The sequence below is a fragment of the Pelobates fuscus genome, chromosome 8 (assembly GCF_036172605.1).
Source record: "Pelobates fuscus isolate aPelFus1 chromosome 8, aPelFus1.pri, whole genome shotgun sequence".
Lineage (NCBI taxonomy): Eukaryota > Metazoa > Chordata > Amphibia > Anura > Pelobatidae > Pelobates > Pelobates fuscus.
This window is the reverse complement of record NC_086324.1, coordinates 158,381,438-158,398,930: the sequence shown is the minus strand read 5'-3', so window position 1 is coordinate 158,398,930 and position 17,493 is coordinate 158,381,438. Positions and strand designations below refer to the sequence as shown.

General features: G+C 43.8%; 1 protein-coding gene across 1 annotated transcript in view; it reads right to left on the bottom strand.

The window, feature by feature from the left end:
• GRID2IP (Grid2 interacting protein) overlaps positions 1-17,493 on the bottom strand; it is a 104,699-nt gene that overhangs the window by 7,904 nt on the left and 79,302 nt on the right. Inside the window, exons 13-18 of the mRNA XM_063430504.1 lie at positions 9,666-9,934; positions 8,858-9,319; positions 8,145-8,232; positions 7,406-7,483; positions 7,082-7,278; positions 6,118-6,273 (exon numbers count right to left, since the gene is read on the bottom strand). Coding sequence (XP_063286574.1) covers positions 6,118-6,273; positions 7,082-7,278; positions 7,406-7,483; positions 8,145-8,232; positions 8,858-9,319; positions 9,666-9,934 — 1,250 coding nt within the window. The remainder of the gene's footprint in view (positions 1-6,117; positions 6,274-7,081; positions 7,279-7,405; positions 7,484-8,144; positions 8,233-8,857; positions 9,320-9,665; positions 9,935-17,493) is intronic.

The following is a 17,493-nucleotide window of genomic DNA, read 5'->3' as shown; positions in this document are numbered from 1 at the left end:
CAACTAGATCATACACATTGCGCTCTCACTACTACACCAGGCACTGCTCTCACACAACTAGATCATACACATTGCGCTCTCACTGCTACACCAGGCACTGCTCTCACACAAACTAGATCATACACATTGCGCTCTCACTACTACACCAGGCACTGCTCTCACACAACTAGATCATACACATTGCGCTCTCACTACTACACCAGGCACTGGTCTCACACAACTAGATCATACACATTGCGCTCTCACTACTACACCAGACACTGCTCTCACAACTAGATCATACACATTGCGCTCTCACTGCTACACCAGGCACTGCGCTCACACAACTAGATCATACACATTGCGCTCTCACTACTACACCAGACACTGCTCTCACACAAACTAGATCATACACATTGCGCTCTCACTACTACACCAGGCACTGCTCACACAACTAGATCATACACATTGCGCTCTCACTGCTACACCAGGCACTGCTCTCACACAAACTAGATCATACACATTGCGCTCTCACTACTACACCAGACACTGCTCTCACAACTAGATCATACACATTGCGCTCTCACTGCTACACCAGGCACTGCTCTCACACAAACTAGATCATACACATTGCGCTCTCACTACTACACCAGGCACTGCTCACACAACTAGATCATACACATTGCGCTCTCACTACTACACCAGACACTGCTCTCACACAACTAGATCATACAGATTGCGCTCTCACTGCTACACCAGGCACTGCTCTCACACAACTAGATCATACACATTGCGCTCTCACTACTACACCAGGCACTGCTCTCACACAACTAGATCATACACATTGCGCTCTCACTGCTACACCAGGCACTGCTCTCACACAAACTAGATCATACACATTGCGCTCTCACTACTACACCAGGCACTGCTCTCACACAACTAGATCATACACATTGCGCTCTCACTACTACACCAGGCACTGGTCTCACACAACTAGATCATACACATTGCGCTCTCACTACTACACCAGACACTGCTCTCACAACTAGATCATACACATTGCGCTCTCACTGCTACACCAGGCACTGCTCTCACACAACTAGATCATACACATTGCGCTCTCACTACTACACCAGACACTGCTCTCACACAAACTAGATCATACACATTGCGCTCTCACTACTACACCAGGCACTGCTCACACAACTAGATCATACACATTGCGCTCTCACTACTACACCAGACACTGCTCTCACAACTAGATCATACACATTGCGCTCTCACTGCTACACCAGGTACTGCTCTCACACAAACTAGATCATACACATTGCGCTCTCACTACTACACCAGGCACTGCTCACACAACTAGATCATACACATTGCGCTCTCACTACTACACCAGACACTGCTCTCACACAACTAGATCATACACATTGCGCTCTCACTGCTACACCAGGCACTGCTCTCACACAACTAGATCATACACATTGCGCTCTCACTACTACACCAGGCACTGCTCTCACACAACTAGATCATACACATTGCGCTCTCACTGCTACACCAGGCACTGCTCTCACACAACTAGATCATACACATTGCGCTCTCACTACTACACCAGACACTGCTCTCACACAACTAGATCATACACATTGCGCTCTCACTACTACACCAGGCACTGCTCTCACACAACTAGATCATACACATTGCGCTCTCACTACTACACCAGGCACTGCTCACACAACTAGATCATACACATTGCGCTCTCACTGCTACACCAGGCACTGCTCTCACACAACTAGATCATACACATTGCGCTCTCACTGCTACACCAGGCACTGCTCTCACACAACTAGATCATACACATTGCGCTCTCACTACTACACCAGACACTGCTCTCACACAACTAGATCATACACATTGCGCTCTCACTACTACACCAGGCACTGCTCTCACACAACTAGATCATACACATTGCGCTCTCACTGCTACACCAGGCACTGCTCTCACACAACTAGATCATACACATTGCGCTCTCACTACTACACCAGGCACTGCTCTCACACAACTAGATCATACACATTGCGCTCTCACTGCTACACCAGGCACTGCTCTCACACAACTAGATCATACACATTGCGCTCTCACTGCTACACCAGGCACTGCTCTCACACAACTAGATCGTCCACAGACATCCTCCATCACAGTCTCCCTCAGCCTCCCTCCATCACCCTCTTTCACAGTCTCCCTCCATCACAGCCTCCCTCCATCACCCTCTCTCCCAGCCTCCCTCCATCACCCTCTCTCCCAGCCTCCCTCCATCACCCTCTCTCACAGCCTCCCTCCATCACACTTCCAGCCTCCTTGTTTCATCAGATTACAAAACATTCTCTTTCCATTCGACTCTCCTGAATCTTCTTTCTATTAAACTTTCCCACAGGTTACAGAGTTTAAAATTTACCTTCAACACTTCTAATATAATCAAATGTGTTACACCAGGCACTGCTCTCACACAACTAGATCGTCCACAGACATCCTCCATCACAGTCTCCCTCAGCCTCCCTCCATCACCCTCTCTCCCAGTCTCCCTCCATCACAGCCTCCCTCCATCACCCTCTCTCCCAGCCTCCCTCCATCACCCTCTCTCCCAGCCTCCCTCCATCACCCTCTTTCACAGCCTCCCTCCATCACAGCCTCCCTCCATCACCCTCTCTCCCAGCCTCCCTCCATCACCCTCTCTCCCAGCCTCCCTCCATCACCCTCTCTCACAGCCTCCCTCCATCACCCTCTCTCACAGCCTCCCTCCATCACACTTCCAGCCTCCTTGTTTCATCAGATTACAAAACATTCTCTTTCCATTCGACTCTCCTGAATCTTCTTTCTATTAAACTTTCCCACAGGTTACAGAGTTTAAAATTTACCTTCAACACTTCTAATATAATCAAATGTGTTATAAAAATCTAAGGAACAATAGAGTATTAACATGACTAACTTGAGATAACTTCATAAATGAAAAAATAAATAGTTGCGGCGCACTCAGACTGCAAAAAATATAACACAAAGAAGGCTACTAAAATGCCTATCTAAGAATAAATATGGGGATTTGGTTCCACCATATGGCCATATGTTGTTAAGCCCACCACTACTTTCAAAGTACCCCAATATCGGTGGGTCCTACGCTAAAATGTGGGGGACAAATTAAATAGTACTAGTGTTAAAAATAAAGTGTTAAATTAAATCCTAGTAAGAGCATAGTGAGTATACAAAAATAAGTAATGAAAGCAATTAAAAACAGTGTTAAAACTAAACAATTAACGTGTTGGTGCTAAAATGAGTATACTCACTATTGCAGAGATATCTGTGCTGACTGAAAAATAATAAAAGTGACCTGACTATTGAGAAACTCCTCCTATATATACACCTGTGGCCACCACTAAAGGAGCCTCTGAAGCTGGGGGGCCTGGGCGGGTGCTTATACTCACTATGCTCTTACTAGGATTTAATTTAACACTTTATTTTTAACACTAGTACTATTTAATTTGTCCCCCACATTTTAGCGTAGGACCCACCGATATTGGGGTACTTTGAAAGAAGTGGTGGGCTCAGGGCCGGCCTTAGGGGTGTGCGAGCTGTGCGGCCGCACAGGGCGCCATGGAGCAGGGGGCGCCCTGACAGCCGACACAGCCCGCACATGGCCGGTGTCAGGGTCTATTTAAAAAAAAAAAAAAAAAAAAAATCGCGGCAGAGGGGGCGGGGCTTACCGAGCTGCGGGGGCGGGGCTTATCGTGAGGCAGAGGCGGGGCTAATACCTCCCGAAGCCCCTGCTGCACAGGAAGAGGGAAGGAGTCCCTGCTTCCCCATCAGCCAGCTGCATCCACTGGATAGAGGTAAGTGTGACTGTTTGCCTGTTAGCCCTCTTTTCCAGCCCTCTATGTGTCCCACTATTCCCCCCTCCCAGCCCTTCATATGCTCCTATACCCCCCCTCCAGCCCTTCATGTGTCCCTATAGCCCCCCCAGCCCTCCATGTGTCCCTGTACCCCCTCCCAGCCCTTCATATGTCCTTATAGCCCCATGTGTAGCCCCCTCCCCAGCCCCATGTGTCTCATTATAGCCCCCATGTGTCCCTATAGCCCCCCCACATGTCCCATGTGGCTGTGTGACTGTGTGTGTGTGTGTGACTGCCTGTCTGTGTGTGTGTGTTACTTACTGCCTGTCTGTGTGTGTGACTGCCTGTGTGTGTGTGTGTGTGTGTGACTGTCTGTCTGTGTGACTGCCTGTGTGTGACTGTCTGTCTGTGTGTGACTACCTGTCTGTGTGTGTGTGTGTGTGTGTGTGTGACTGCCTGTCTGTGTGTGACTACCTGTCTGTGTGTGTGTGTGTGACTGCCTGTCTGTGTGTGTGACTGCCTGTGTGTGTGTGTGTGTGTGACTGTCTGTCTGTGTGACTGCCTGTGTGTGTGACTGCCTGTGTGTGTGTGTGTGTGTGTGTGACTGCCTGTGTGTGACTGCCTGCCTGTGTGTGTGACTGTCTGCCTGCCTGTGTGTGTCTGTCTGTTTGTAACTGTCTGTCTGTCTGTAACTGTCTGTGTGTGATTGCCTGCCTGTGTGTGTGTGACTGCCTGTGTGTGTGTGTGACTGCCTGTGTGTGTATATAACTGTCTGTCTGTGTGTGTGACTGGCTGTGTGTGTGTGTGACTGTCTGTGTGTGACTCTAATTGTGTGTGTCGCTGTAGCTGTGCCATTGTGTGTGCCTGTGCCTGTATGTGTGACTGCCTTTAACTGAGTGTGTGTGTGTGTGTACATGCCTGTAACCAAGTTTAAATTTCCCCCACCCCTTCCTGTCAAGGCCGCACTTTGACTGACAGACGCTCACTCACTGACAGACGCACACTCACTGACAGACACACACTCTCATATACACTGACAAACAATGACATACACACACACACTATTACTTGGACACACACTGACAGATGCACACTCTCACTGACAGACGCATGCACTCACTGAAAGACGCACGCCCCCACTGACCGACACATACACACTCACTCACTGACACATACACACTCACTGACTGACACACACATTCACTCACAGACACACACACACACACTTACAGACACCTACAGACACACACACACACATTCACTCACAGACACACACACACATTCACTTAGACATACACACTCACAGACACACACACAGACATTTCCACTAACAGTCACAAACTAATATTTTTTTAATTTTATTTTAAATCCACCCAGCCTCCATGGGAGAGCTGGAGTGGATTTCTTGCCTGCAGTCCAGTGTGGCTGCTGGGCGGGCAGGCAGGTGGCGCACAGACTGAGTAGGCGGCTCTTAGTGATGCCAGGAGCCGGACTGACGTCATATTCCGGATCCCGGCTTCATTAAGCGGCGCAGAGGGAGCTGAGCAGGAAGAGCTCAGGTGAGTATGCTCCTTCGCTGCCCGCTGCCAGCCTCGGGGGGGAGGGGGGAGGGGGGGGGCTCAAACATGGCCAGCCGGCCAGCTCTTGAGCCCCCCAGGACGTGAGGCAAGCAAGGGATCTGGGGGTTTGGGGGCGGCTTTTTTTGCCACCCCCTGCAAAGTGCCACCTAAGGCAGATGCCTTGTTTGCCTCACGATATACACGTCCCTGGTGCCTGTGTGTGTTACTGTATTCAGGCAACTTGGTGGGTGGTGGGGGGGCGCCATGAAGACTTTCCGCACAGGGCGCCTATTTGCCTAAGGCCGGCCCTGGGTGGGCTTAACAACATATGGCCATATGGTGGAACCAAATCCCCATATTTATTCTTAGATAGGCATATTAGTATTTTTGTATTGTATTTTTGTAAGTTTGGTCACTGCGGCAGCACCTTTCATGCAAAATGCAGGTCCCGGGAGTGCCCCTAATTCTTTCTCTGTAACTTGAGATAACTTGACAAAACTCAGGCCATTATGACCTATGATATGACCAGTTGCCCAATCAATTCATGGTGTTTGGTAGAACTCTTAAATAGCCACGCTCGGCATTAAATTTTATATAGCATTAACTACTTCCTTGTATTTTACAGCTGCTTGTAATGATCACTTTCCATATCTTTTGCCCCACCACCTGCACCATGAATGATAGGAAGGTCTCACCTCGAGGATCTTGGCCAGTTTCTTGCTATTCTTGAGCTCAGCAGAAGCTTTGAGAACACAATCACAGCTGGCTCGGATCTCGTCAGTCTTCTCCTGGAGGGTGCTCTTAAAAAGCAGACTTCGCAAGCGCGTCCTATATTCCGGGATTGAAAGCATCTGGAAAGCAGCCCACACAGGACGCATTAGATCAGTGATGACTAACTTTGGCACAGCAAGTAATGAGGAGCTACGTTACCCAAAATGTAGAGCTGGCTAAGGTTTTTACCACCCTACAATATATATATTTAATCGGTTCTATTTGTCATGTTATTTATAGTAAAAGGACACTTCAAACGCTAAAACCACTTATGATTTAGTCAATGTTATAACGTACGAAGTTTCCTTCATATGCTGTCCTGTTTATTATTCCCTTTATACCCTCTCTACGCACTATGTAAGATGGCAAGGGACACATAACTCCCCGACCAATGCAATAATGTTTGTGCATGCACGATATACGTACACTATACAGCTACAAAGTGACTTGTACAAGGTCTCTCACTATAAGAAAGTTTGTACACCAGCCATGCATTCAACAGAGGCTGCAAGTATTTCCATAGTTGTATTACTCAAACACGGGCTATCGAGCTTCAGTCTCAGACTTGTTAAAGTTTCTAACAGTTTCTGACTACAGTGGAATTACCAGTAGCGCTCCATCAGAGGTGAACACTCCAACACTAGCACCGACGATGGGGCATACAGTTCCTATATCTAAATGGTTTGCCAATTGGGTCACCTTAAAGCAGGATAGTCAACCTTTGGCACTCCAAATATTGTGGACCACTTCTCACATAATGCTCTTACAGACATTATACGGTCAAAGCATCAGGCCAGAGGTAGTCCAAAACTTCTGGAGTGTCGAAGGTCACCTACCCTTGCCTCAGAGGGAGTACTGGTACGGTATACAGGTTATATTCTGCTGTACCTGCAATGCAAACTGGTCTGGTTCGCTCAGCTTGCTGGGACTTCCTGCATATTCTTGGAAACGTTTCCTTTCCTCCTCATCTGGAGCATATAGCAAGAGCTGCTTTATATGTGGGGGCTCCAAGCGCTCGTTCTCCATGGTCGTGAGGATATGGCGCAGTTCCAGGTGTGTAAGCTTCAGGTGCGCAATGAGGATAGCTGGCAACAATACAATTTTAGGTTCATACTCTGTCCATCCTCTATTAACCTCCACCCACCTTCTCCAACCTCTACAAGAAGCTATGATTGCCCCAAGCATGAGATTGTAGTCTACATTCTGAAATACCTGTGTTGTAGGCCTTCTTGTGAGACAGAATCTCCACGGCACCTTTCTTTTTCAAGGATTCGGGTAAAACTGGGATGACTGAAAAATAAAAAGGACAGATTTATATCCCTGGTGAAGAAAGGGCAGATGTTTACGTAATGAAGAAAGGAGTGATGTGTAAGTGGAGAATTGATAACATGGGAAAATCTATTAAGGTCAACCCAAAGACCTGTTGAGCAACAAGTAGCAAAAGAGGTTCTTTGTGATTTGCCTGGTATAAATCAACCACTTCATGAAAGTTTAAATTAAAGTGTGAAAGAGCCAATTAGAACTCTGATTTTGCTCTGGTTTGCTGCTGGTAGTCCTGAATGTTAATAAGACTAAAATACTTAAGATTTTTACCTGAAGTTGGCAGGAGCAGGACAAGCACCAGAGCTTGAGAGGGTTGGTGCAGAGTTACTTAAGAGGTGGTAAAAGAGCATGTAGCCGTGTAATGTGAGACTGTGGCAACGTGTTTAATGAACAACACATCTGTAGTCTGTGATAAGCACTAAATTAAAATGTTAATTTAAAAAATGACAAAAGCTTGACAATCATTCTTGTCCTCTCTTGGATCTGTCCCTGCTTGGTGTTGATCCTTTAAGTACCTGAACTTAAAATGTTATAAGATCTGGTGGACCCAATGGCAAAAAGTGAATTGGAGAATATTTATATTGATAAAAAAAACTAGCAAATAAATAAATAACGGCTCTTTTCTTACGTGATGGTTTCTGGGTGCCAAAGTGCAGTTCCAAATCGAGGTATTTAACCATATCACTCAATTTTTCATAATCTGAATCCTCACCCAGCTGAAGTAAGATGGGATAAAACGTGCAAAAAGATAAATAAACAAATAGTGATAACATAACGCTAAACTCAGAAAGAATGAATATAACATAAAACGGAACCATTTAAAAAAGGGCTAAAAAAACAAATCCATTGATTAAAATGGAAAATTCTCATTTGCCTCATTTTGTGACACATTTAGTTCTAAAACAGATTAGATTGGGAGATGTAACTGGTAAGATCTTTATTGGAATACTGAAGTCTGAGCGTTCAGATCAGCGGTGCTCAGACACAGTTGGAATTCTGACTGCTGGGCTCCTGGCAGACAAACTATCTGAGCTTGATAATGGCATTATGTGTGGGAACCTGAACCTAGTAAGGGGTAATCATTAAACCAGAACACACTGTATTCACCATTCAATTTAAACCCAGCAATATCAATAGTTGTCAGTACTAAGGCTTGAAAAATGACATCATTTGTGAAAATACTTTATCACTGGCCTATGATATAATGATGATTACCAGGAACAAGCTTTCACACAATCTAATTATCAGGAGCGTAGCTTACTACCATGGATTAAAAGCACACTGTCCACCTCAGCCCATAAGAAAAACAAGATTGTACGTAGACTGAACCAGAACAGTGACTGGCATAGTAAATGGTATCAGTTCGGCCATACTTGCCTGTCCCCATATGGTTCCTTCTGAATTTTCCACCTGTTCCCAGCGGAGCCTTTTCACACTCATGTGACTCGACTCACTCCGACGATGCATTCCGCGGTAAGTCAGGGGAGCCAGAGGAGGAGCGGGAGGTACTGGAGCATTTGGGAGAGGAGGAGGAGCAGGGGGTAATGGATACATGCAGCTTACTGCTCCCCGAGACAGAGATGTTAGGGGTTCTTTAGGCGTATCTGGTTTTGAAGTTGGGTTTCCCCTGGGTTGCAGATTTTGGGGAGGTGGTGGAGGGGGTGGGCTGTGAGGTGGAGGTGGAATAAAGTCGGACACTGAGGAGTAGGTGAGGGAGCTTCCATCCTCACTGCTACTCATGGATTCACTAGCACTGCTAACTTCACGCCGAGGACAGCTGAACTGGTCATCTTGAAAAGTCATCTGCAACAACATCATGAGACAGGGATATAAGGAACATGATGATCAAAAATCAGTGTATTTTTGTACCAATATCTCAAAGATTAATAAACACACTTCATTTTAGAAAAAATTATATAATTTAACAAATGACATATTAATAAAACTCATTACCAGACCAATGTAATAAGATTGTCTACCCAGAAGCTCCACTTAACATGTTTTCTCGCACTTAGGTTAAAAGTACTCTAAAGAATCTAAATATGGACAACCTCCGCCCTCCACCATCATAATAACATGCATTCTAAAAAACTGTTTATTTCCTAGCTTGAAATGAATGGACAAAATCTGTCCTCATTTTGCCCAATACCTCCTCATAGTCATTCTCTGAGGTCAGGAACTGGTCAGTGATTGTCAGATTATGACCCAGCTGCCGACTGAGAACATCCAGGAAGCGGTCTGTGTCCCTAGAGCGGCTGGGCCTCGAGAAGGTGAAAATCTTCCTGTGAGTGGGAGACGGAGGTAGGCTACCATCCAAGCTCACATATGGATTGGACTCTGAACTGCTGGGAGATGGGGCACTAGGTGGTCGTGGCAGGCACTTGTCAGACAGAGGAACTTGTGCCAACTTTCGTTCTCCTAGAAAAAGAAGGAAGTTTGCGTATAGTTTATTGTACTTTTTATTTTATACATGTCTGAGCTATAGCCACATTTCATTCATAGGACTAATACAATAAAATGATTTGTAATTAACACAGTTTTGTACACACCCCTCACAAGCTCACACAGAGATTGAGAGAAACAAAAGAAACGCAATAACAACAAACAAGCGCCAGGTTTCTCTTAACAGACTCCAATACATTTTATATCCCATTGTACAGCGCTACGGAATTTGTTGGTGCTATATAAATAATAATAATAATATCAACACTAAAGAAATTGCAATCTGATCTTCCAATCTTATCTACCAATTTCTACCTAGAGATCCCAATCTGTTAGAGCTCTGCCGATTTCTACCTAGAGATCCCAATCTGTTAGAGCTCTGCCTATTTCTACCTAGAGATCCCAATCTGTTATAGCTCTGCCTATTTCTACCTAGAGATCCCAATATGTTAGAGCTCTGCCTATTTCTACCTAGAGATCCCAATATGTTATAGCTCTGCCAATTTCTACCTAGAGATCCCAATCTGTTATAGCTCTGCCTATTTCTACCTAGAGATCCCAATCTGTTAGAGCTCTGCCGATTTCTACCTAGAGATCCCAATATGTTAGAGCTCTGCCAATTTCTACCTAGAGATCCCAATATGTTAGAGCTCTGCCAATTTCTACCTAGAGATCCCAATCTGTTATAGCTCTGCCTATTTCTACCTAGAGATCCCAATATATTATAGCTCTGCCTATTTCTACCTAGAGATCCCAATCTGTTAGAGCTCTGCCAATTTCTACTTAGAGATCCCAATCTGTTATAGCTCTGCCGATTTCTACCTAGAGATCCCAATCTGTTATAGCTCTGCCGATTTCTACCTAGAGATCCCAATATGTTATAGCTCTGCCAATTTCTACATAGAGATCCCAATCTGTTATAGCTCTGCCTATTTCTACCTAGAGATCCCAATCTGTTAGAGCTCTGCCAATTTCTACTTAGAGATCCCAATCTGTTATAGCTCTGCCGATTTCTACCTAGAGATCCCAATCTGTTATAGCTCTGTCGATTTCTACCTAGAGATCCCAATCTGTTATAGCTCTGCCGATTTCTACCTAGAGATCCCAATCTGTTATAGCTCTGCCTATTTCTACCTAGAGATCCCAATCTGTTATAGCTCTGCCTATTTCTACCTAGAGATCCCAATCTGTTATAGCTCTGCCTATTTCTACCTAGAGATCCCAATCTGTTATAGCTCTGCCAATTTCTACCTAGAGATCCCAATCTGTTATAGCTCTGCCGATTTCTACCTAGAGATCCCAATATATTATAGCTCTGCCTATTTCTACCTAGAGATCCCAATATCTTATAGCTCTGCCAATTTCTACTTAGAGATCCCAATCTGTTATAGCTCTGCCGATTTCTACCTAGAGATCCCAATATGTTAGAGCTCTGCCAATTTCTACCTAGAGATCCCAATCTGTTATAGCTCTGCCTATTTCTACCTAGAGATCCCAATCTGTTATAGCTCTGCCTATTTCTACCTAGAGATCCCAATATGTTATAGCTCTGCCTATTTCTACCTAGAGATCCCAATATGTTAGAGCTCTGCCGATTTCTACCTAGAGATCCCAATATATTATAGCTCTGCCTATTTCTACCTAGAGATCCCAATCTGTTATAGCTCTGCCTATTTCTACCTAGAGATCCCAATCTGTTATAGCTCTGCCTATTTCTACCTAGAGATCCCAATATGTTAGAGCTCTGCCAATTTCTACCTAGAGATCCCAATCTGTTATAGCTCTGCCGATTTCTACCTAGAGATCCCAATATATTATAGCTCTGCCTATTTCTACCTAGAGATCCCAATCTGTTATAGCTCTGCCGATTTCTACCTAGAGATCCCAATATGTTATAGCTCTGCCAATTTCTACCTAGAGATCCCAATCTGTTATAGCTCTGCCTATTTCTACCTAGAGATCCCAATCTGTTAGAGCTCTGCCAATTTCTACTTAGAGATCCCAATCTGTTATAGCTCTGCCGATTTCTACCTAGAGATCCCAATCTGTTATAGCTCTGCCGATTTCTACCTAGAGATCCCAATCTGTTATAGCTCTGCCGATTTCTACCTAGAGATCCCAATCTGTTATAGCTCTGCCTATTTCTACCTAGAGATCCCAATCTGTTATAGCTCTGCCTATTTCTACCTAGAGATCCCAATATGTTAGAGCTCTGCCAATTTCTACCTAGAGATCCCAATAGGTTAGAGCTCTGCCAATTTCTACCTAGAGATCCCAATCTGTTATAGCTCTGCCGATTTCTACCTAGAGATCCCAATATGTTATAGCTCTGCCAATTTCTACCTAGAGATCCCAATCTGTTATAGCTCTGCCTATTTCTACCTAGAGATCCCAATATATTATAGCTCTGCCTATTTCTACCTAGAGATCCCAATCTGTTAGAGCTCTGCCAATTTCTACTTAGAGATCCCAATCTGTTATAGCTCTGCCGATTTCTACCTAGAGATCCCAATCTGTTATAGCTCTGCCGATTTCTACCTAGAGATCCCAATATGTTATAGCTCTGCCTATTTCTACCTAGAGATCCCAATCTGTTATAGCTCTGCCTATTTCTACCTAGAGATCCCAATCTGTTAGAGCTCTGCCAATTTCTACTTAGAGATCCCAATCTGTTATAGCTCTGCCGATTTCTACCTAGAGATCCCAATCTGTTATAGCTCTGCCGATTTCTACCTAGAGATCCCAATCTGTTATAGCTCTGCCGATTTCTACCTAGAGATCCCAATATGTTAGAGCTCTGCCAATTTCTACCTAGAGATCCCAATATGTTAGAGCTCTGCCAATTTCTACCTAGAGATCCCAATCTGTTATAGCTCTGCCGATTTCTACCTAGAGATCCCAATATGTTATAGCTCTGCCAATTTCTACCTAGAGATCCCAATCTGTTATAGCTCTGCCTATTTCTACCTAGAGATCCCAATCTGTTAGAGCTCTGCCAATTTCTACTTAGAGATCCCAATCTGTTATAGCTCTGCCGATTTCTACCTAGAGATCCCAATCTGTTATAGCTCTGCCGATTTCTACCTAGAGATCCCAATCTGTTATAGCTCTGCCGATTTCTACCTAGAGATCCCAATCTGTTATAGCTCTGCCTATTTCTACCTAGAGATCCCAATCTGTTATAGCTCTGCCTATTTCTACCTAGAGATCCCAATCTGTTATAGCTCTGCCTATTTCTACCTAGAGATCCCAATCTGTTATAGCTCTGCCAATTTCTACCTAGAGATCCCAATCTGTTATAGCTCTGCCGATTTCTACCTAGAGATCCCAATATATTATAGCTCTGCCTATTTCTACCTAGAGATCCCAATATGTTATAGCTCTGCCAATTTCTACTTAGAGATCCCAATCTGTTATAGCTCTGCCGATTTCTACCTAGAGATCCCAATATGTTAGAGCTCTGCCAATTTCTACCTAGAGATCCCAATCTGTTATAGCTCTGCCTATTTCTACCTAGAGATCCCAATCTGTTATAGCTCTGCCTATTTCTACCTAGAGATCCCAATATGTTATAGCTCTGCCTATTTCTACCTAGAGATCCCAATATGTTAGAGCTCTGCCGATTTCTACCTAGAGATCCCAATATATTATAGCTCTGCCTATTTCTACCTAGAGATCCCAATCTGTTATAGCTCTGCCTATTTCTACCTAGAGATCCCAATCTGTTATAGCTCTGCCTATTTCTACCTAGAGATCCCAATATGTTAGAGCTCTGCCAATTTCTACCTAGAGATCCCAATCTGTTATAGCTCTGCCGATTTCTACCTAGAGATCCCAATATATTATAGCTCTGCCTATTTCTACCTAGAGATCCCAATCTGTTATAGCTCTGCCTATTTCTACCTAGAGATCCCAATCTGTTATAGCTCTGCCTATTTCTACCTAGAGATCCCAATATGTTATAGCTCTGGCAATTTCTACCTAGAGATCCCAATCTGTTAGAGCTCTGCCTATTTCTACCTAGAGATCCCAATCTGTTAGAGCTCTGCCTATTTCTACCTAGAGATCCCAATATATTATAGCTCTGCCTATTTCTACCTAGAGATCCCAATATGTTATAGCTCTGCCTATTTCTACCTAGAGATCCCAATATGTTAGAGCTCTGCCAATTTCTACCTAGAGATCCCAATATGTTAGAGCTCTGCCAATTTCTACTTAGAGATCCCAATCTGTTATAGCTCTGCCGATTTCTACCTAGAGATCCCAATATGTTAGAGCTCTGCCAATTTCTACCTAGAGATCCCAATCTGTTATAGCTCTGCCGATTTCTACCTAGAGATCCCAATATATTATAGCTCTGCCGATTTCTACCTAGAGATCCCAATATGTTAGAGCTCTGCCAATTTCTACTTCGAGATCCCAATCTGTTATAGCTCTGCCTATTTCTACCTAGAGATCCCAATATGTTAGAGCTCTGCCTATTTCTACCTAGAGATCCCAATATGTTAGAGCTCTGCCAATTTCTACCTAGAGATCCCAATATGTTAGAGCTCTGCCGATTTCTACTTAGAGATCCCAATCTGTTATAGCTCTGCCGATTTCTACCTAGAGATCCCAATATGTTAGAGCTCTGCCAATTTCTACCTAGAGATCCCAATCTGTTATAGCTCTGCCGATTTCTACCTAGAGATCCCAATATATTATAGCTCTGCCTATTTCTACCTAGAGATCCCAATATGTTAGAGCTCTGCCAATTTCTACCTAGAGATCCCAATCTGTTATAGCTCTGCCGATTTCTACCTAGAGATCCCAATATATTATAGCTCTGCCTATTTCTACCTAGAGATCCCAATATGTTATAGCTCTGGCAATTTCTACCTAGAGATCCCAATCTGTTAGAGCTCTGCCTATTTCTACCTAGAGATCCCAATCTGTTAGAGCTCTGCCTATTTCTACCTAGAGATCCCAATATATTATAGCTCTGCCTATTTCTACCTAGAGATCCCAATATGTTATAGCTCTGCCTATTTCTACCTAGAGATCCCAATATGTTAGAGCTCTGCCAATTTCTACCTAGAGATCCCAATATGTTAGAGCTCTGCCAATTTCTACTTAGAGATCCCAATCTGTTATAGCTCTGCCGATTTCTACCTAGAGATCCCAATATGTTAGAGCTCTGCCAATTTCTACCTAGAGATCCCAATCTGTTATAGCTCTGCCGATTTCTACCTAGAGATCCCAATATATTATAGCTCTGGCAATTTCTACCTAGAGATCCCAATCTGTTAGAGCTCTGCCTATTTCTACCTAGAGATCCCAATATGTTAGAGCTCTGCCAATTTCTACCTAGAGATCCCAATATGTTAGAGCTCTGCCAATTTCTACTTAGAGATCCCAATCTGTTATAGCTCTGCCGATTTCTACCTAGAGATCCCAATATGTTAGAGCTCTGCCAATTTCTACCTAGAGATCCCAATCTGTTATAGCTCTGCCGATTTCTACCTAGAGATCCCAATATATTATAGCTCTGCCTATTTCTACCTAGAGATCCCAATATGTTATAGCTCTGCCAATTTCTACTTAGAGATCCCAATCTGTTAGAGCTCTGCCGATTTCTACCTAGAGATCCCAATATGTTAGAGCTCTGCCAATTTCTACCTAGAGATCCCAATCTGTTATAGCTCTGCCTATTTCTACCTAGAGATCCCAATCTGTTATAGCTCTGCCGATTTCTACCTAGAGATCCCAATATGTTATAGCTCTGCCTATTTCTACCTAGAGATCCCAATATGTTAGAGCTCTGCCGATTTCTACCTAGAGATCCCAATATGTTAGAGCTCTGCCAATTTCTACCTAGAGATCCCAATATGTTAGAGCTCTGCCAATTTCTACCTAGATATCCCAATCTGTTATAGCTCTGCCGATTTCTACCTAGAGATCCCAATATATTATAGCTCTGCCTATTTCTACCTAGAGATCCCAATATGTTATAGCTCTGCCAATTTCTACTTAGAGATCCCAATCTGTTATAGCTCTGCCGATTTCTACCTAGAGATCCCAATATGTTAGAGCTCTGCCAATTTCTACCTAGAGATCCCAATATGTTAGAGCTCTGCCAATTTCTACCTAGAGATCCCAATCTGTTATAGCTCTGCCTATTTCTACCTAGAGATCCCAATCTGTTATAGCTCTGCCTATTTCTACCTAGAGATCCCAATATGTTAGAGCTCTGCCAATTTCTACCTAGAGATCCCAATATGTTAGAGCTCTGCCTATTTCTACCTAGAGATCCCAATATGTTAGAGCTCTGCCGATTTCTACCTAGAGATCCCAATATGTTAGAGCTCTGCCGATTTCTACCTAGAGATCCCAATATGTTAGAGCTCTGCCTATTTCTACCTAGAGATCCCAATCTGTTAGAGCTCTGCCAATTTCTACCTAGAGATCCCAATCTGTTATAGCTCTGCCTATTTCTACCTAGAGATCCCAATCTGTTATAGCTCTGCCAATTTCTACCTATAGATTTCAATCTGTTATAGCTCTGCCTATTTCTACCTAGAGATCCCAATATGTTAGAGCTCTGCCTATTTCTACCTAGAGATCCCAATATATTATAGCTCTGCCAATTTCTACCTAGAGATCCCAATATGTTAGATCTCTGCCAATTTCTACCTAGAGATCCCAATCTGTTAGAGCTCTGCCAATTTCTACCTATAGATTTCAATCTGTTATAGCTCTGCCTATTTCTACCTAGAGATCCCAATATGTTAGAGCTCTGCCGATTTCTACCTAGAGATCCCAATATATTATAGCTCTGCCTATTTCTACCTAGAGATCCCAATATGTTATAGCTCTGCCAATTTCTACTTAGAGATCCCAATCTGTTATAGCTCTGCCTATTTCTACCTAGAGATCCCAATATGTTAGAGCTCTGCCTATTTCTACCTAGAGATCTCAATATGTTAGAGCTCTGCCAATTTCTACCTAGAGATCCCAATCTGTTATAGCTCTGCCTATTTCTACCTAGAGATCCCAATCTGTTATAGCTCTGCCTATTTCTACCTAGAGATCCCAATATGTTAGAGCTCTGCCAATTTCTACCTAGAGATCCCAATATGTTAGAGCTCTGCCTATTTCTACCTAGAGATCCCAATATGTTAGAGCTCTGCCGATTTCTACCTAGAGATCCCAATATGTTAGAGCTCTGCCGATTTCTACCTAGAGATCCCAATATGTTAGAGCTCTGCCTATTTCTACCTAGAGATCCCAATCTGTTAGAGCTCTGCCAATTTCTACCTAGAGATCCCAATCTGTTATAGCTCTGCCAATTTCTACCTAGAGATCCCAATCTGTTATAGCTCTGCCAATTTCTACCTATAGATTTCAATCTGTTATAGCTCTGCCTATTTCTACCTAGAGATCCCAATATGTTAGAGCTCTGCCTATTTCTACCTAGAGATCCCAATATATTATAGCTCTGCCAATTTCTACCTAGAGATCCCAATATGTTAGAGCTCTGCCAATTTCTACCTAGA